General features: G+C 36.2%; 1 protein-coding gene across 5 annotated transcripts; it reads right to left on the bottom strand.

Moving 5' to 3' along the window:
• Positions 1-793: 793 nt before the first annotated feature.
• BCLAF1 (BCL2-associated transcription factor 1) lies at positions 794-20,783 on the bottom strand. 5 transcript variants are annotated; one of them, XM_009699900.1, is made up of 13 exons: positions 20,641-20,783; positions 19,501-19,574; positions 17,304-17,427; positions 15,522-16,427; positions 13,384-14,055; positions 13,102-13,271; positions 10,286-10,391; positions 9,261-9,345; positions 8,367-8,542; positions 7,037-7,217; positions 3,268-3,414; positions 1,393-1,602; positions 940-1,246 (listed from the first exon to the last, which is right to left on the bottom strand). In XM_009699900.1, exons 3-13 carry the CDS (start codon positions 17,405-17,407, stop codon positions 1,241-1,243), a joined length of 2,763 nt encoding a protein of 920 aa, XP_009698202.1. In that variant the 5' UTR covers positions 17,408-17,427; positions 19,501-19,574; positions 20,641-20,783; the 3' UTR covers positions 940-1,240. The 5 variants fall into 5 exon arrangements, with proteins under 5 accessions (XP_009698209.1, XP_009698232.1, XP_009698202.1 ...); XM_009699923.1 differs by having other exon boundaries at positions 13,384-13,530; XM_009699907.1 differs by lacking the exon at positions 3,268-3,414 and having other exon boundaries at positions 794-1,246.
• Positions 20,784-21,202: the final 419 nt, after the last annotated feature.

Here is a 21,202-nt window from a genome sequence, read left to right as displayed (position 1 = left end):
CCCCCCCCCCCCCCCCCCCCCCGATTTCACTTAAGGCTATAAATGTGACAGAAGATTTAAAGACTTACTCTTGTCAGATTGCATACCTGGAGAGGCAAGTCCACACAAAGAAACTGAAGAGGCAGTTTTAACAAAGTGGAACAAAAATTGCTAAAAAAGCAGCTAGATTGACACTGCCACTAAAGGTGTTTCTCAACTAAAACATTCTGTTGATAATTAACTATCAACAGAAAGCTGAAACTACAACTGCTAGCAGCCCTGAAAATGCCACTTGTACTTCATACTTTATGGACAGCACACTTTTCTTGCAGTGAGTTTTTAAGGTTTACAAAACCTTAAAAATTGTATTAAATTACCCTTGACAAGAGAAGCATCTTCTAATGACAAAGCAAATCACTAGGTATCCATAATACTTGGCTGATCTGTTCTAGACACAAGCTATAGGAATTAAGCTAGTTGTAGGTAGTTCTGCACTAACTACAGAGATAGGGGAGGGAACTCTAGTTTTTCAGATCTGTTTAAGTTTCTAGCAGTAGTGACTTGGAAACAGGTTTCCAAAACTCACATTCCAGAAGGGAAATAATACACTTGAAACTCACTTTAGTGTTTTTATATATATGTATTTCTTAGGCTGCTAAAGAAGAGTGACAATTTCACTCTCAAAGATTTAATTCTCGCTGTACTCTCTAGCAGGGTGAATCCAGGTTTTCACTGGCACATTATGTAAATGTGATTCAAGTGAACTAACACACAATCAGCATTTTGCACAACTGTCTGTACTTACACTGTGACTGGATAACTATCCCTAAATACACTTCTTATAAAAAGGCAACACAGAATTAGTAATCAGTTTATAAAAAATGCTGCTCCAAGATTTCAGGTGTGCAGAGCTGTAAGTTTACTTCAGAATAAAACACAGACATAGGGGAGAATCAAAACTTTTAGAGTTGTACTTGACCATATATTTGGACAAAGCAGAATTACACTGCATATAACAAACAGTAAAATTTCTTAAAAGTTGTTACAAATATTTTACTTTCTACCTGTACGATCATTAACATAGTTTACTATATCAAGATTTTTTTCTAAAGGCTTAAAACAAAAACAATCCCTCTAAACTACTTTCCAACAGTAAAATTTAAGTAAAATGCTTACATTCATTTGACAACAAAAAAACATATTAAAAATGTTGTGTGGGTGGTGCAAGAGCTGCTCTTTCAGCTACAACTTTCTTCCAGGGTTATTCCTGCGGAAAGAAAGAAAACATTCTTCTTGTAAACTGTTAATAACCAAACTCCAAAGCCTTTTAAAGTGATTCTCCCGCACACCCACACAATTACTTCAGATACTGCAAGATAAACTATCTAATCTGCAATTCACTAAACTGTTTACCTTTTCCTCTTTGCGTCTGTCCTTTTCTTCATTATTCTCAATTGTTTCTTCTTCATCTTCCACAATCCCATCCCCTTGATATTTGTCATGTGTCCACTTCGGACTGCTACCTGACTTTTTGAAGTTAAAACGTCCTCTGCCACGCTGGAAAGTACCACGGCCTCTTCCTCTTTTGGCCCAGTAATCCACACCATCATCTCTGTCATCGTGCTACAATAATACCAGACAAAGAATAAGGTTAGAACACCTCTTAAATGTACCCCTTAAATGTTAGTACTCTACATTAATTTATATTATATATAGAGAAAATTCAGAGAACTTTTTAACAGTTCAGATCATAATTTACAGAATACACTATGAAGTATATCATTACAATTCATGATGCTGTAACTAAAACCACAACAATAAAATTGTTTTATTAGCCATGGGTCTACTCAAAAGTTTATGAGTAACAGATCAGTTATCTGTCACTTAAATTTACTTAGAAGAAAGAATTACTCACTAGTTTTGAGGAAAAAAAAATCTGCAATTTTTAAAGGAAGAAGCTCTAGGAATGTGCTAGGATTTTTTTTTTTTATATTTACTTTAATGTAGCAATAAGAGTTCTTTGTATTTATGGAGGAAAGGTAATTGAAGGCAGTTTTCAGAAACCCTGCTTCACCTGCACAACATAGGGCAAATGAAATCTAAACTGCTTAAATCTGACATTAACAAACAACAGCTGAGTTTCTCTGGTCAATAAGCTTAAAGTTTGCTATCTTGCTACCAAATATAGCCTTGCATAGTTTAGCAAGTCTTCTGACATTGTGTGCACTGCATGAACATTACAGATAATTATTTAACATAAAAAACATTTATATTTAGAAGAGTGAGGTACACTTGCTTGAACATCTGCTTTTTTTACTTGTGATTTGGAAAGAAATCTGAACTATTAAACACATACCACACCTATATAAAGCAGTTTAACTGTTCTTATAATATGTAATTATCAATAAAGGGTGGCTTTTTTCCTTAATTAAAAAACATTTATAGAGATTAGAAAAAATTTTAATAGCTACAATTATTTGTTTTAGCTATCACAGAATTTCTTAATGAATAGATTATCACATCTCTTTCTATGTTTATACAGCAGAAAAGTTTATATATGTGTGGGGGAGACAGACGAGAACTCCTTGTACAAACGTCCAAATTGTAATTGCATTATTTCTTGGATTACCTGTTAACATATTTGTGACAAGCTATAATGCTACAGGAGAAGGTCTCATCTTCACTACTTAACATTTTTCAATGGTGAAACAATATCCTTAGAACTTCGCATTGTAAGGAAATCAACTGGAACAGAGGCTATGTAATCAGTGTATTACTTACTGCGTGGTTACACCAACAGTCCTCCTTCCATAATCCAGATAGGAAAACAGGCATCAAAACTAAGATGATCTTCCTATGACTATCACACTACACAACTAAGAACAGAAGGACTGCTAATAACAGAATCAGCCTACATACATCCACAAATACTGTCAGCTTTTCCTGATCTTCCACTTTTGCAGACTTCCAGACAAATCTGACAAAGCTCAAATTAACACAGCACAAGTGTTTTCGGTTTAAAATTTGTTTTTAATAATTTTAGTCTAAGTCTGCTGCCTTCCCCACTCACTGATTAAAGTTTTGGAGACAAATCCTGTGTCAGGCCTCGGTTATTGCCAGCCTGCTGCGGAAAGACGCAAGAGAAGCGGAACCAGGCACTACAACAACCCTGATGGTCTCATGGTAATGTAACTAAAGTCCCTGTCCATACATGCATGCTACTTCTACGCTTGTAGAAAGTTTGAGAAAACAAAAGCATGCGTAAGATATCGAGTTCTCCACACCCACCAAGAAGTATTTCTTGCTTTTTGGGGTATATTCAGGATCCCATTCCTCTTCCTTCGGTCTCTTCTGAAAAGTAGTATTTGAGTTGCTGGGACCAGTATTTGTTCCAGCAAAGACTCCTCTGGCTCTTCCTCTGCCCCTAATTCGAAACTGATTAACCAAGATATCATTTAATCCATTTACATAAAACCACAAAGAAGAAAGAGTTCAAGTTCTCTATTACTGAAAATGCTCTTTCTGTGCTTAGTTACAGTATCTGCAAACACAAAACCATTTCCAAATTCACATATTACCTTAAGTAATATATTCAATCATTCACTTTGAAATAACGATTCTATTGAATTTAATTGAAACACATTGGAGTTCTTGGCATAAATTCACCCACAGCCACCAAAAAGAAATTTCCTTTGACTGCTGGTAAACCAGTGTGTTGCAACGAAAGGTCAGAAGAAGCTTCTGAAGCTGTTCACAGACAAAAACAAACAGGAAAACTAGACTGAAAGAGGGAGAAAAATGTCAGGGGGGAAAGAAAGGTCACTTATGGAGTCAGTCATATCGGTCATGAGAAAGTGATTCTAGAATACATACAAATAATGCAGTTTTCAAATAAGTATATCAACTTTGAGTTACTCAAATATTTTCAACGGAGATTCAGAAATGTACTTTAGGCCAAATTAAATTTCAAATGAGTAAATTCTTTACTCAGAAAAATCAACAATATGTACTGTACAGAGTAGCAATACTTGAAATGAAAAACAGCGTCTTAAATATTCTTTATAATGAATAAACAGGACTTTAAAATGTTAGGCTAAAAAGTCTCACAACAATAAAGAAAATACTTAACTCAGAATACACTAAGTAGTAACACATACAGTTGCCTCAGCATGTAAATTTTTAGCTTGTAGAAAGCATTAAACAAAAGTTTGTATCTTCCATTCAAGGGGAGAAGAAAGGTTAGGTTGGGAAGATAGACTGCTAAAACCTGAGTTACTACAGAACATCATTTCCATAAACAGCCTAGTTAAAACCACAGAACTGAGTCTTCAGAGTAACTGTACAAAAATGTGACTAGCAATTAATCTCATTTGTTAAAAATACGTGTGTTCCATAAACATAGACCAAAAAAAAAGACACAACTAACTCGAGAGGAGTGTTATGCACATGTAGTTCCAAAAAGCTCCAACACTTCTAATGCAAAGTTTATGCTGGACAGTTTTAAAACTGCTCTGATACCAAACAGACAGAAAAATAGTCCATGAAAGGGTCAATAAAACCTATCCAATACACTGTAGGCAAGTGAAGGGGGAAAATATTGCTTGGAGAATCACTTGGAAAGTGACAGACTATCACCTGAAAAAAACTGTACAAGAGAGGAAATACTACATGCCTGATTTCCGATAGCTTTGAAACCTTTACAAAATTAGGGCACAATAAGCAGTATCATAGTGAGGGGAAAAAAGATATAGACAAAATTATGACAAGATTTCAAAAAAAAAAGAGAGAGAGATCAGCATTTCCTGGTATTAGGTTCTATGGTCAGATTCCCTTTAAGAAAAATATCTAGAGCTTTTCTCAACACTGCATTAACACTCCCCCATCCACCAGGTCATCTTTCAGGCAAAGAAATACAGGAGGTGAAATTTACTATGGTGTTATCTTTATGGGCTTACTTACTGCAAAGACGGTCACAAAAAGGACAGAGTACACTTTCTATAGAAAGAGAAAACTCCTTTTAAACTGAACCGTTACACACAGAATTCTTTAGGAACTGGACACTAATGACAGTATCATTAAAAGATTCTACTTATCCTTATTTCTATGTTCCTACTTCAAAACTATTCATGATGTTTATGTACAAGCAGCCTAGAATTAAAAACTATGATCCATCAGCAAGTGTTAGTGAAAAATCATTGCTGATTTAATACGGAATTGACAGTTTAGCTTACATTAAAGTCTTCCCTATCCAGCAAGCTATGCTCTCCCAATGTATCACAGCTTCCTGCTTTGGGCAGGATTCACAACCAAAACATTTTATTTACTCCAAAAGCAAAGCAGTATTTACTGGAATGCAACCAGAATTACAAATCCCTACACTAGCCAGTCTGTATGTGTCAATACTATCCAAGCTGTAACCCTAAAGAAAAGATTTGAGTCAACAGGTTGGCCTATTTAGATTCTCCTGTTCACACACAGTTTTTTCAATACGCCTGTGTGTGTCCAGGTATGTCCTCAGGGAAGAGTCATTATTGCATAGCCAGAACTGGCAGTCACCGGTAGTTAAATTAGTTAAATTAGTATTAGTTTTAACTTTCCAATTCACATCTACTTACATTTCATGTAAAGTAGCATCTCTTTCACAGTATGTACAATCTGGTTTTACAAAGCAGTAAGGTTTCCATCAATTATGATTTTTCTTCAGCTGATTCTCTTGAGAGAGGGGGTATTAAGCTCTACTTTTGTTTAACTCAGTGCCACTAGTTTATACAGCTAGAAATCGTGCTGATACTGTCATATTTGATGCCTACACCATCGAAGGATTTATACATTTATACCACATACATGTTCCTTAGTATAAGTATACATAAAAATAACAAAAAAGGAGAAAATAAGGCATTTTTAGTGTTAGACATTTTGAGCTTTGAATTTTCTAAGTAGCTATAGTTTTTTTGGATGGAAGATTCAAACCTTAACTCAAGTGCTGCACACCCCACAAGCATTTCAGACACCCTCATGTATAGTTCAAAACCTCTTTTGCACTACTACAAGCAATTCAATGTACATTTATATTAAACAATGTCTTTTAGCATTATTTAGTCTACAAGCTAGCTGAAGGAATTATTGTGAAAGTATGAAATTACTCCTACCCATTACGTAAGTCTATTTGGCAGTTTTTCTTCACCCAAACACGGAACTTGCATTTTTTTTGTGTGTGTGTTTTGGTTTAGTTTTGGGTGTTTGGTTTTTTTGTTGTGTTTCTTTTTTTGGGTGTTTTTTTTTTTTTTTAAAGTGTTCCTTATCTTTTCAAGGCCCCTTTTATTGATTCCTAGCTTTCTTAATGCTTCTACATTTCCCAATTAAGTATCAGTAATTACATTAACATGGAATTTTTAACTCTTAAGATTTTTCTGAAGGCTATAGTGGTCAATATGTCACTTTCCAAATCACAATGCTCAAACACATTCGAGAGCTAAATTAATGAGCTTTCATGCTCACTGTGGCTAGTCCAGGCCAAAGAAACACTCAAAAACAACAAGTATACCATCTCCTCTCCTCAATACAGCTGTTTCAAAGTTATGTGTATTTTTAATTAAGTGCCATTCTCTATTTAACAAGTTGCAGGCATCGCACACAAAGGAGGGTAAAACCAAACTGAAAGTGACACAGAAAAACAGAAGCTGCAGGGAGTTAAAAGGCAGTGGATCACAAGACTTAATCTTTACAGAAAGGCAAATTTTCAGATCCTGTTAGGAAGCAGCATAATTACAAAAGAGCAAGGAATAAGCAAGAAACTATTTTTCCCACCCTTAAACTAGGGTGTCTAATAGCATGCTAACGCATATTTACACAGCAATTAACTGCTACTGGGCAGTGCTGGGAAAAAAAAACCAACGATTTTTCAGGTTTGGTACATCACAAAAGAATTCAAGAATCACTGCTATGAAAGAAGTCTAGCCTAACATCAATCACTGCAACACTTCCTCATTTTATTTGTTACACTATTACTATTGGTGAAGTGTTCACAATTTGGGGGAATAATAAAAGGGCAACTTACAAAGGTGCCTCTTGGCCTGCTGACTCCTGCAAAACCAGAGTATTCTTTCTGTTCATGGTGGGTTTTGAACTCTTCATCTCTTTCTTTCTTGCAATCCTTTTCTTCTCGAGAACTGGATGAGGAAGAAGATGGGGAGGAAGATGGGGAGGACCGAGCACGGTCTTGATCTCTTTTTTGTTTGCTGAAAAATAAAAAGATACACTGTGTGCTATTTTAAAAGTACTAGATAGTCTGTAACATGCTATACTAACAGGGGTCTCTTTATATTTTATGAGAAACTATCCCCCTTCTGCTTATAAAGTCACATATATGTCATATATTTCAGATGTTAAGGTGAAGTATAGTTCCACTTTCCAGCCTCCTCTTACACATTTAAATGCACTAAATGTATATTACTGCTAGTGAGTTGGAAAGCAGCAGTCTGCAAACTGCAAATACAGTTTTTCTAGGTTTTGATGCCATGGAGAGATTGATACTTTTAAGATCTGCCTTTCTTCTGAGGCAGAAAAACAGAAGTTGAAGGGAAGAAAACCCTCAAGGCAAAAAGTTTTAGAGTAACTTTACACAGTTCAGTTTGCACACTGTTGAGAAGATACGGTGTGGGCTTCCCTACGTAGATGGCTGTATGGAATTAGCCAGTGGAAGATAATGTGGATACCAAAGTCAGAAAGTAAATCAGAAACAGGAAGCATAAGTAAAAATTCATTGTATATCCAGTACAAAGCAGGGAAAAATTCCTACAGCAAGACTTTTAGTAACCCCATAGTGGTACTAATTTGACCCGATTTACAAGGTTTTAATATTCTATTCAAAGGCAGGCCATACCTGAAGTAACTCTTACCACTGCTACACAGTATCCACTGAGATAGGTTAACTTTTTTTTTTCTTAAAAACAGCCCACTGGCTTTAGACAAAAATAAAAATTCCCCTTCTCACCCATGTTAAAACCTAAGTATCAGTAAGATTCTCATACTCTGGGTGTTATGAGTTGAAAAAGTGCGGAATCAAGCATAACGAACCAAAGTTCTTACACAAACTGTTTATAGAAATGTACTGCATTGAAGTCCAACCTCCTGATGTAGCCTGGATAATAGGACAGATTAATTTGTCATTTTTTTTTTCAGTGTTAGCTTGCTATTCCAAAGTTTTTGTCCTCATCCACCATAAGCCGTGTAAAAGACAGATAATACATATTTGCTGTAAAACAAATAATTTTAATTGTTTAAATTTAAATGTTCCATTATACATTGAAAATTGAAAGCAATTAAGCTTACAATTACAAAAGGCTAATTAGAAGCTAGAAACCTATATAGGGACTTCAAATATTTACCTGTCATCTTTGTAAGATTTGTAATCCTTGTAATCTTTTGGAGTTTTCTCCTGCTTTCTTGACCCACTGGATTCCCTGGAACCCTTTGAGTCTCCTCGCTCTTTACTTCGCTCTTTTCTACGTCGGTCAATGTCATGCCGAAGATCAGCAGAATCACACCTTAATTTTTTATCTCCCTGTAAACAAATATATATTTTGGAACAAAATTTTGAAAGAAAACATCCAGAAGGGAATCTGAATGAAAAGGTAAGTTGTACATCAATTTTCAAAAAAGTGAGATAAAATTTACCTATTCTTCAACAAGCTCATCAGCACACAAATTGACTTTAAGTGAACACCTGTTACAGGCAATGGCTAGATCTAAAACAAGAACAGCTAAGAATTTCAGTTTCAAACAAGAATTCCTATCAAGCCAATGGGATATCTATTTTTTTGATGCAAACAGACCACAATACATAGTTTGGGCGGATATTTAAGTATTCATTTCTTCTGGTTAATTGTTCTTAATAGAGCACAAGCACCTCTGCAATCCAACCATACTACTCACTGGTCACCTCAGTACTTTTTTTTATTCTCCCCACTTCTAGCCTTTGTCCTTGGGCAGCTTAGTGCCACAAAACTGGTCAAGAAATGCCCACAAAGAAAGGAAGGGTGGGAGAGGACTTGACCTTATATGCCACATTATCAATATAGCAAAATCATGCTACATAAACTGGCTTCTTGGTAACAGGTTTTACTCAAAAGAAAAAAATATTGTTCTAAAGGCAAGTACTCTGGATGCAATACATACAAATTATTTTTGTATTTTTATACACAAAGCTGAAGTTCAGATTTAAAGGGAAACACAATAAATTAAGTTTAGAAATACAGATATGACATTTACTTATAACCTACTTTTTGACCTTCTTCTTTAAAGACTCTCTCTTCACCTGCTAAACGGGTATGCTTCCTCAGTGTACTTGGAGAGATGTCAATCCTCCTAAACGTGAAATAAAAGCAGTGTCTTGCCATACGTATATGCGACTGTAAATGGACTCAGACATTTCTTTTCAACAGAAAACCGAGAAACAAGGCGTTTTTGCAGCAGAACAAACTTTTTGCATATAAAGCCCCACCATTAGAATACAGAAGACTAAAAATTAAAAACCTTGGTTCTGTTGTGTGAAGTATGCTAAAAACAAAAATACATAAAATGTGAAAAATCAAATTGCCTATTTTCAATACAGCTTTAAAGATACTGAGTTATTTCAAATGTGAGTTTTTCAAATGAATTATTTCAAAACATCAGTATATGTAAGCCAGTTGAAAGCCCACAACCCCCTGCCGAAATCATCAACACTATGACAGTCTGCTGTAAAATCAAAAATACTTAACAGTTAAGAAAACTTGTAAAGTTAGATACTGAATACGGAGATAATATATCCTCACATGCAACACAAATATAGTACACTGCATCATAAAACTATAGCACATGAACAGAAACTAAATCTTCATGCCTACCTTCTTACCTTTCGGGCTCTAAGATTTTTCAAAAAAACTGCTGTAAATTAACACACACAAAAACTAAAGTAGTATGAGATGGAACATTTCACACTGAAGAATAAAGATGCATGTACAGGGCTTCTTTTCATCTTCAAGACATATGCCCCTCAATATTTGAGCACTGCATGTGAGAGAAGTAAATATATCCCAAAAGAGATACAGAGGTAGAGAAGACATCTGCTATAAAACCACAGATGACGCCAGACTTGGCTCAGATGAGTTCTCTTTTACAGAAAGGGGTTTTGGTGGGGTTTTTTGGTATTTACACAGAAATTGACAATCCATACAGATTAGGAAAAATATTTTGGGTTCTCAAAAGAAATATTACCAGACATTATTTGAAACACAAAACATCTACGTATGCAGTTAACATATACCTATGTATTTCTGGACTCTTTTGCCGGGTGCAGTGTTCCTCGGTAGCTTTTTGATACGCAGTGAACCTCTCATTTAGGGTCATTCCAGCTGACTTGAAGTATTGCTCTGTTGGTTACAATAGAAAAACACTGTTTCATTAGCTTAATTCAACTGACAGGTATTTTACTCCTGACAGAAAGGCAAGTAGCAGGCAAAAAACACAGTATTTTCAATAAATCTATCAGGACAAGCAAATGTGGTGTTTTCCCTATTTTTATACATTCTGCAACCCAAACAAAGTTAACAGTGCACAGCATCACTGCAAGGCTACTTATAACCATGCCATGACTGTATTACATCTACTTCAAGCATCATTTACTGATTGGACTTGCTCATTTTCAATGACATTTTCCTCTAATGAAAGAGAAAGGAGCAACTTCTTAACAGTTATTTTATACTTTGCCCATAAGAGGAAGTGAAGTTACTTTGAGTCATGAATGCTTGCAATAAGTACATTTTACTATTCAGCTCATCTTTAACTTAGAATAAGAGTTAATTCAGTGAAAACACTTTAAGTAATATATGCTTCAATAACTACATGAATGATCTAATAAGTCATCTCTTAAAGGAATACAATTTCTTGGTTTGAAGTTGTGATGATAAACGATCCAAGACAATTAACACACCTACATGTAAATAGATTCATTTAAGCATCTGGCATCTTGGCAAACTTGACAACTTTTCTCTTTCCTTCAGAGACAGTTAAATTATCAACAGCAAAACTCAAGTTTTTAAACCAGCTCAACAAATGTGTTTAAATGTAATATAGAAATACATAAAAGTCATGAGCTATGAAATGTTACATATGAAGCAAGCTATCTGCTTAACAGGTCAACATACATCTGTATCAACTTACCGCCCGGCATCCAGTATTTGTCTCATAACCAACCATTAAAACTTGAAACGGCCACTACAAGGGTAGTGCCTCAATCATAATTCCATCAAACACAGGAATTTGAGCTAGCAACTCTGTTTTTATGCCATTTTTGCCAGGAAGACAGAAGGTTCAACTTTGCCTGTTTGGCATCTGTATCTTTCAACAGCTATTTTACTTTTGTAACATGGATTTTGCCATTTCAAAACACATTCCAGGACCTAGTTACAATGAAAAAGAAAACATCACTGGGCATTTTCAGCTCTACATTAATAAAGAGCTGTTCAGACTGGTCGCATCACACCAATAATGAACATAACTTCAATGTGTCAAAAAGAGTTACTAAAATCTGATCACAGTAAATTTGAAACTTAAAGAGAAGTTCTGCTTTCAAAAATAACCGTAACTGTACATATTCTCATAACTTGACCACATAGGCTACTAAGCTGTTACATTTACCAGGTATTTAACATACAAAAGCGTACAGAAAAAGTCTATTCTGTGATCAACATGTGAGAGTTTCAGGAATATTATTCCACCTACAGCCTACATATGTACCATATAAGCAAAAACTTACAGAAGCTCTCATTGGATTGAGCCTTAAATCTCTTTACACATCAATAAAATAGATGCTTTCACAACAAATCATTATACTCTATAAACAGGTGTCTCAACTTTTTTTTTAATGTAATACATTATCATAATCTGTTATTGTTGACTGTTACTTTCTTCTTTAGAAGTAATTCAAAATCCAGGAAATAATTTGGCCTTAATAACCTGAATTTTGCCAGCAAAATGAGACTTTTAATGGAACCTTAGCACATATTTGTAGCACGCAAATCTCTGCAATTTTAGAAACGTACAGATAGATGACACAAACTAGTCACCTAATTAAGCACTTCCACATTCCCACTTTGTATGACAATACAGCAAAATTATTTGCACCAGCAAATTCTTCCATATTATCTCAGTACATTAAACACAAGAACGAGACAACAGCCCAGTGAAATAAAGTAAATGCTACAGAAAAAAAAGCATTTAAAGAACCTTCCAGATACCCTAACTGGATTTTAAGGAATTACCCATTTTTCCATCAGAAAACTTTGACAGGATGTGTGACCTAAATGAAATACATCTACTTTGATGGTCTGGGTTTGGGTTTTGGTGGGCTTCTTTTGGTTTCATTGTTGGTTGGGGGTTTTTGTGTGTTTACAGTAAGCAACAGCCACTACTGTTAAACCAGAAAACAATTAGTGTATAATTCATTTAATTAAGGTTTATCTAGCCACTGCCAAGTTCCTGTAAGTGAAATTCCTGGCTCCAGCACTACAATGCTGCCAAACAGGAATAAAATTAAATATCACAGTGTATTTTAGTATCATTTAGAGCACAATTTTTCTTAAATCTTACTATTTTGAGACAAAAAACCCCTTCTAATAAGAACCTGGCAATGAGTTCTAGGGTGCTCCAAAAGGAACACAATTGTATTTACAGTGCAAAAGACACCTGTCAACCCACATTGCACCACTTAATATAAAATTGTATGTTGAAGCCATTAAAAATAAAACTAAGTAAGAAAAGATTTACCAATGTAGTATGTTTAAACTACACTACAAAAATTCAAACTTTATATGCTACTTAGGCTCAAAAATTTATCCAGAAACATAGCATAACTGCTATTATGCTCTCCACTGCTTGCGGTTTTCTTTTTATACTAGCTTCTATTGCTATTATTTTTATAACTATTTTTATGGGTACCTCAAAAGGTACTGATAGATTTAGTCTGACTAAATCAACATTAAAAGAGGGCTGAAGGGCTGAAATCTTCCTGAACTAGAGATAGCAAATAGGCTTAAATGAAGTTGTCAGATGTGTATTTGGTACAATAAACTGAATACATACCTTTGACATGGTGAACCAACGACACAATGTGCTGAATAAATGACTCTGACGTGCTTTTGCTGGCCTGTGGCAGCTTAATGTGGTCAAAGATGGATCGGAACTCTTGCTCCTTCTTGACGGAATGGACAAGTGTGCTAGCAAGCAGCCTGTCTTTAGTCAAGGAAGCAGGTCTAAAATGCATCAACAACAAAAGAGACACACAAAAAGAAACCACTAGTTTAAATAAAGGTGAATGACATCGCAGGCAGGTGGAGAACCACACTGTAAAGTGGAATAATTTACCTATTGGAATCATCAAGAGGTACCGGTGCCATTTTGAGTTTAACTTCAGGACGATGGGAGTCACTGGCTATCATTTTGATCCTAAGTGGGCTCTCCTCTCTGAAGGTGGATTTTTCTCTCGCATCCAGATTCTTGTGTAGAGGGGGACTGTAATCAAAGAGTTCTTTGAGCTTTTCAGACTTTACCTGCTCAGGTGACTGAGTTTCTTTCTTCATCATTAGTCTCTCAGAACTCTTGTCTTCTTCCTTGTGCTTATCTTTTGTTGCACTAGGCCTTTCCACTACATAGCCAGTCTCTTTAAGCTTATAACTTTTCTCATCTCTAAATCCATCGCTCTCTCTATTGCCCTTGATTGGTATTTTAGATTTGTATTTGGTTCCTTCCTCCTCAGCATTCCGGTGAGATGTAGTAGGAAAATTTTTACCCTGATCTGCCAGGACAGACTTTCTGAACTGTCTGTAATCCTCTGTCTCCTCTGTGTCCTCCCCTTCAGAGTCATTAAACTTTTCTTTCCCAGTCTCTTTATCAACGAAAAAATCTAAAGTTTCCTGTTCCTCCCATTCCCTTTCTCCCTCTGTCCTCCCTTTTTCTGATCCTCTCTCCTTCTGGGCCTCCTTCTCCCTGGTATTACCCCTATCAAGCAGGTATACTCTAGACTCTTCATCTGTGTACCTGTGGATAGCAAAGAAGAGACTGGTAACTGGATTGCATTCACTCCAGTTCACTTGCATTCCTCTTTTGTGTCAATCCCACACCAAGAAGAAGAAAATACATTCCTCTGAGCAATTCAACTTTAGCATGCAACACTTCGCACACCATTAACACTTCATGCACTGGCATTTAAGTACTACTGGAGGCACCTGAAGAATATAATGCCTTTCTGTAGGGCACCTAGAAATTCTCTGCTTGAGTTTATAAAAAAGCCAGTGGTTGGTTTGTCCTTTCTTAATCAGTACCCCCTGTCACACTCTCTTACACCAGTCATTGTTTCCATCAAATTCACACGAAGTTTGATAATTCAGACAAATTCATCTTTGTACTTCTTTTAGTGAAAAAGTTAAAGGAGTATCATAAAAAAATATGAATGATTTTCAAGATTCTGCACATTTTTAAGAGAATTCCAAAATCTGACTCAGGCTTAATGCATTCACTGTATTGTGTACAAGCAGGGAACCTTTAGAAGGCAGCTCTCCTAAACACAGCAACACACTTACCAATTATTGCAGCCACTGCCTTATCTACACAATATTTTCCCATTGGTCCTACTATGTTCACCAACTCCAATACATCTAAGCCAGGGAAGTAATATTTTTTATCTTCTAAACAGTATATTTTTACATAATAAATCACTGACTGGACAAATTCATTTAGAAGCCTACAATCAAGCCTACAAAGCACAGTCAGAGCTTTGCTCTATAATTCATTTTATAAGAAATCCACTGAAGTACAAGTCACATTAGAAAGGAACAGTCTAACATCAGTAAGATTTTTACAACTTTTAAAAGTTACTACTGTATGAAACATTTTAAGAGCAAATTGAAGAATTTTATGTTAATTGGAAAACATACATTGAACTTTAAATGTCGTCCTTCATGTCAATACAATTATGTTCCAAGAATACCAAGACCTACCCTCTTTCATAAGTAATACAAGTCAAAGTTGTCATATTGCACCACACAATTAGCAATCAATGCTGTTTATGTTACCAAAGAAATCATTGTACATCTGCATTTTTAGACTTCCAGAAGTTTTGCATTTCAAACTACATGAAGCATTAAAGTTTTAAAATACTTGAACAGAATTCACTATCAAACAAGCAAGCCTGACGCACTGTTCCAATTAAGGTTTTTCTTAACAGCAAATGGAGTATAAGAAAATACACCATAAAGGAAAAGCACTAACCAATTTTTCCTCAAGGATACATGTCCCTATCCCCACTAGCCAACAGCCAAGAACCTGAAGCATCTTAGGAGGAAAAAGCATATGTCTCAAGCTCAATTACAACCAGACTAAAATTAGTAATATTTATTCCATAGTATTCCACATTGCGTTTTCCAAGGCACAGTGATTATCTTGTCAGAACTCTATAACAGACAGCATTTTAAGAAGCAATATTAGGCTTATAACTTAATTCTTACCTTTTCATAAACTTTCCACCTTTTGCAGTTTCCTGTTCGCCACCCTCAGGATAAAATGACCGCACTCGAGCCTCCTCACGGGGAGCACTCTGTGATGGGATTGTCTTTGCAGGACTTCTCCTTGAAGGGATATGATGCAATGGGCTATTCTGAGACGGACTATAACGGCTAGAACCATTTCCAAGAGAACCAGAGCCAGACCTTTCGGGACTATGCTGAATGGAATGGGAATGTTGAGGTGTGTCCTTTGCTGAGTGGGCTGTGCTAAGCAAAGGGGCATCAGAGCAAGATGAACTCTGACTAGGTGGGGTGGCAATAGAAGGACTATGGGGTGACCTTGGACTGTTATCATACGCTGAAAGGCCAGGCCAAATGTCGCCAGAAGCTGCTGATGATTTGTTAAAATCGTCAAGAGACTCTGATGGGTCATGTTCAAATGTATCTTTCTGTTCATCTTGTGATTTATTTTTCAAGGGGCTATCTTGCAAAGGAGCCCCTTCAGTTTTCTTTGCCTGCTTTTCCAGAGACGCACGTCTTTTGGAAGAGACAGGTGATTTGCTGTATGGGGATGAAGAACGAGATGAAGAGGACCTCGGGGACCTGGAAGATCTGTAAGATCGACGAGATCTGCTCCGGGACCTCTGGGAAGACACAGACCTTCGTTTTGGACTTCTGGAACGTGAACGGCCACGCCTAGGGCTTCGGGAGTGTCTTCGGTTCCAGACAGGCCTATAACCTCCACGATGGTATCTACCACCTCCTCCTTGATAATACCCTCTACCTCTTCCTCTGTAACCATAGGGACGTCTCATTCCTCTATTATTTCTGTAATCTCTGCGATAATCTCTAGAATAAACACGATCCCTGCTGCGAGATCGTGAATATGTCCTTGACCGAGACCTAGAACTAAAATTAAAAAGCAAACATTAACATTTGACTATTAGAGAATTAGAAAAACAAAGCGCCTTCACAATAAATGCTAGATTTCTCAAATGCAGTCAGAATGGTAAAGGAACCACACTAACAGTCTTGAAGTAACTTCTACAATCTATCTTTATTTATTATTTCTGTCTCAAAGGATTGTAATAAACATGTCTATACTCCTAAGGACTGTGAAACTCACGACTTCAGCATCACATGATCAAGACATTACCAGCCTCAGTGGCCTGCCCTGCCATTTTATTAGAGATTATCACCACTCTGGAGCATAGGATTCAGCTCGTCAGCCACCACGGTTCACAGCCTGGAACACGAAGTTACATGACCCCCAGCTTAATATGCCAGCCTATGGACAGCAGCTGATGAGGCAGTAAACATTCAATTCAGCCACTTCTTTTATGGGAGCTGGTAATGTCCACTAGTAGAAAAGATGAGGAAAAGGCTGGAGACAACTGAGAAGACAAGATACAGCAAAACTTATTTGCTGAAGCCTTAAGTTACTCCAGATCTGAAAAGCTGCATGAGAAATACAGGACAAATCACAGGGAAAGATTTTTGGGGCTTGATGGGATGGGGGGGGGGAAAATAAAAAAAGCCACAAATCGTGAAGAACCATTAGCATTCTGAAATTATCTTGAGATACACGAAAAGAGAAAAAAAACAGCCAAGTATTAAACAATCAAACTAACAGAAATCGCATTCAAAGCAGAATTTACCTGCTTCCTAAGATGAAATAAGATCCCAGGCTCACTTTTGCCACAGCATCATGCAAGTGAAAAATAATTTCTAGACAAAAACTTAATACACTGAACCAACTTTTCATGCAGCAAGACATCAATTTACCTGTATCTCTTTTTTCTAGAATGTGATCTGGATCTTGACCTAGAGCTGGACTGAGATCTCGACTTTGATCTTGAAGAGTGTGATCTAGAGTTAGATCGACCCATTTTTCCCAGTAGATATACTCCTTCCCAAAAGGAAAAGCAGTGAGGGGAGGGGGGGGAAAAAAGGAAGCAACTATTTAGAGTCCACGTAAATCATATAAATGAATAAAATTTTTATACGTTAAAATGAGCTTAGAAAGAGGTACAGCATTTCCTAAACCAAAGAACTCTGAAGACGATATGTTTATTAGTAAATTAAAAGCTCAACCACATTTTAAAGAATTTAACGTAGCTACAGTGCACAGTTTGTCTGAAAAGATAAAACCTAACTGTAAAAGGTTTTCCAGACTTAATTGTGAACTGATCCTGTAGAAGGAGAGAGGAAGCAACAGAAAAAAACATTTCTGCAAATTAAGGCAAGCAATAACATAAGTCTGGACAATCACACATTTTAATATATTACAAACAAAATTCTTGTTATTTGTGTGATTTATGGTTTCCCTGAATTTCCAATGCACCAATCCTTCTCTGGAAGGACTCTAAAGTCCCCTGCAATGTACCTTTTACATAAGCAAAGAAAAAGCCCTGAAGTATTCTCTCCAGCAGTTGCTGGTTTGAGCCAGGGGTATTATTTCCCTTAACCACATGTACTAAAGCTAATCACTCTAATCCGATTTTCTACTGGTCAATATGCCCACCCTGCATATATTTTTAAGTTAACTTTGCTTTTTAAACTACATGTAAAATGCATGGCCAACTTAAAGATTTTAACTAGTTAAATAATATGGCTTGCAACAGAATTCAGCATTTTTCAGCTCAAATTAAGCTGTGAAAACTACAAGTGATGATAAAGCAATGAGTCCTAAAAGAAAATAAACTCATAATAAACTATCATTTCTTCTTATGTACAGTCATAATAAATATTCAGAATTAGTAGTGCTAACCATTAAAAAAATACACACCTTTTCCTTTTCTTTTCAGATCAGTGGCTAAAAATCCCCAATTTAATTAATAAAAAACTTTGACCCATTACCATTTTCTTTTCAAATCGCCCAGCTTTAAAAAAAAAAAGGACGGGTCACATTAGACAACATGAATATAACCTGTGAACAAGTTAAGTACTCATTTTCAAGTCTTTGTATGCTCAATACCTATAATCATCATTGTTTATTAATAATTAAAAGAAAAAATGGAAAACAAACATTTAGCTTTTGTATTGCAAACAAGCACAAAAGCCTAAAATTACCGTATTGAAAATACAAGCTCAACACAAGCAACACTTTCTGTCACAGGGTATTTTATATAATCTTTCTTGTTACCTGGGTGATATTTCAATTATATAAAGACAAATAAACAGCATTAGAGCTTAATTGAAAGTTAACAAAATTTCAGATATTTTAGACACATATAAGAGAACCCAAAAGAAAAACGCAGACCAAACTTTCCCCTACCAGCTGGTCCCTCCTGCCCCATATGACTTTCCCCATCACAGCCGCGTAAGAGTTTGCGTGGCCCCAAAGAGATGTAACCTCATCTGAAACTAACCCAGCAAAAAATTAATTTTCACCTAAACGAGCTTTGCATTTATCTAAGAAAAAATTATTTACCTTGGAGAAGAAGAGTATGCTGTTGGCTCCTTCCATTAAAAAGCAAATCTGCTTAACCTATACTCAGAAGATGGTTTCTAATTCATTATGTTCAATTAAACTCACAGAAAATGGCTTATCATCTCTTTATGCTCACCTACTCACAGGCAACATAAATTTAGAGTTTTTAAACTGTTGTAAGACATGATGCATACTAATTTTCCAAGAGTGATAGAAAAAAAATCCTGGTTTTTTTTGCTATTACAAGCAATTCTCAGACCAAACTGCAGATGCACAGTGAGTTCATAATGCAACCTAATCTTAGCTTTAAAGGAAGTTAGTTTGATTTTCCCTGTATTCAACAATAACATTTATACATTTGCATTCTATGTACAAGTACATCTATACCATACGCTCCTTGACCTTTACAAGAGATACACTAATTTCAGAAAGTTTTACATATTGTAGCTTCTTATTGCAAGCATAAATTTTAGGAAAACAAAATCAATTCTCATTTTAAATGGTTGGGTTCAATCAGAACATTTAAAAATAGAATTAAGTTAATCTTACCTCAAATTGTTAGTTGGTGCCAATGAAGCAATTATTTCAAAACTCTCTATTTGTGCTTTCAGCAATACTGATCCCTATTGAACAGAAAAACAGACTGTCAAAGACATGAACTTTTACTAAAGGGCAAGTAATACCTTTTGCTTAGATGGGTTCAAACATTAATCTGTTTGTCACGAAGAGACAACACGTAAGAAATGGCACATTTACTCTTGGACTCAGTGAAGCTGCACATTAAGACTGGAGCAGCTCAAAGGCTAGCCACTGCCAAGGGTCAAACCCTACACCCCTTCCATACATGATCACTCCTCCTTCAGCCTCACTTACAGGGCTGTATAACACATTACCCTCACCTTCACAACAGCCCTGACACCCTTTGGGTCCTTCAGGGAGCGTGCTCTTGGTAGCCAGAAATCACTTTCATACAGCTAACTTATTGAACTGGCTTAATGAAAGGCCAGACAAGTGCCAGAGCTGGATTATGGGGGAAAAGAACAGCATGCAGCCAGGAGGAGGGGGCAAAAAGGACAGTGGCAAATTGTTAGACCAGTCTGAACTCTAACATTCAGCTTTGCACTTAACTGGAGCTATAGTTTTCTGGGGAGGGAAAAAAATTGGGATGAGGACTTAGGACAACAACGGAAGCGTTATCTTTAGGTTTCTTTTGCAACATTTATACAAGCATTACTCTCTTATACCTTCTCGTTTAAAATGCATACATACATGCGTTTACCTAAAAAACAGTATCTCCGTCAAAAATAAGCTCTTTTACAGGTATACAGAAACAAAGTATAATTGTAACAATGAAATCAGTCTCAAATGTACGAACTTTTCACTGGCCTCAGCTTTTAATTACCTCAAAGCCTTAAGACTACGTATACACTTGTAGTCTCACTCAACATTAAGCAAATTTCCCAATTCCACTCAAGCAACTCAGAATTTTGTCCCAATTCAATACAGACGGGATGAATCTCCCAGAAATTCTGCACCTCAACAATTTATTCATTAAAGCCAAAGCCAGAAGACATTCACTGCTCCTAAATGACACTTTCACACTTGTTCACAGACGTTTTCAATGTTTTCTTCCTCTAAAAGAAATGTAGCACTTGTGTTCATAAACACTGCTTTCAAAAGTCCACTTACCATTCACTAGTAGTGACCAAGATATTTCCAATTTCTACAAAATATATGCTTTAATAAGATTAAGTTTTTACTTCTCATCAGCAGCAAGCATGAGTCTCTGAAGGAGCACAGTAGTGTATCGGACCATTTCAGATCTTGTCTAGACAAAAGGTGAGATGGTATTAGCTAGCAAAGGTTAATTAAGGCATTCAGAAGTCTAGTACAGAAAAAGTAATACAAACTTCAGCTAAATGGTTGAAGTCCAGTCCGAGATTTTATATCAATATGTAAATCATCTCTAATTCTGACTTTTAAAAACAATCTGTTGGTGTCAGCTGAAATCTAAGACCCTAATTTAACAAGTCTTTAGATCCTGGGGAGACAGAACAAGATAGTTACTTCACCTTTAAAACCTCTAGGCAGAAGACAGGATCCTAAATTACTATAGCTCAAACTCTGCCACTCAGTTCCACACAGTTTTAAGAATCCTTTCTAGCAACTGGCAAATGTGAGAAGTAGCCACTGGATATACCACATCCAACCCTGGCAGTTAAAATATATTTGCTAATCTTCTCCCAATTTT

The sequence above is a fragment of the Cariama cristata genome, unplaced genomic scaffold, assembly GCF_000690535.1.
Source record: "Cariama cristata isolate BGI_N322 unplaced genomic scaffold, ASM69053v1 scaffold44680, whole genome shotgun sequence".
Taxonomy (NCBI): Eukaryota; Metazoa; Chordata; class Aves; order Cariamiformes; family Cariamidae; genus Cariama; species Cariama cristata.
Note: the sequence above shows the minus strand (reverse complement) of the source record. Positions and strands in the feature narration are given on the sequence as shown.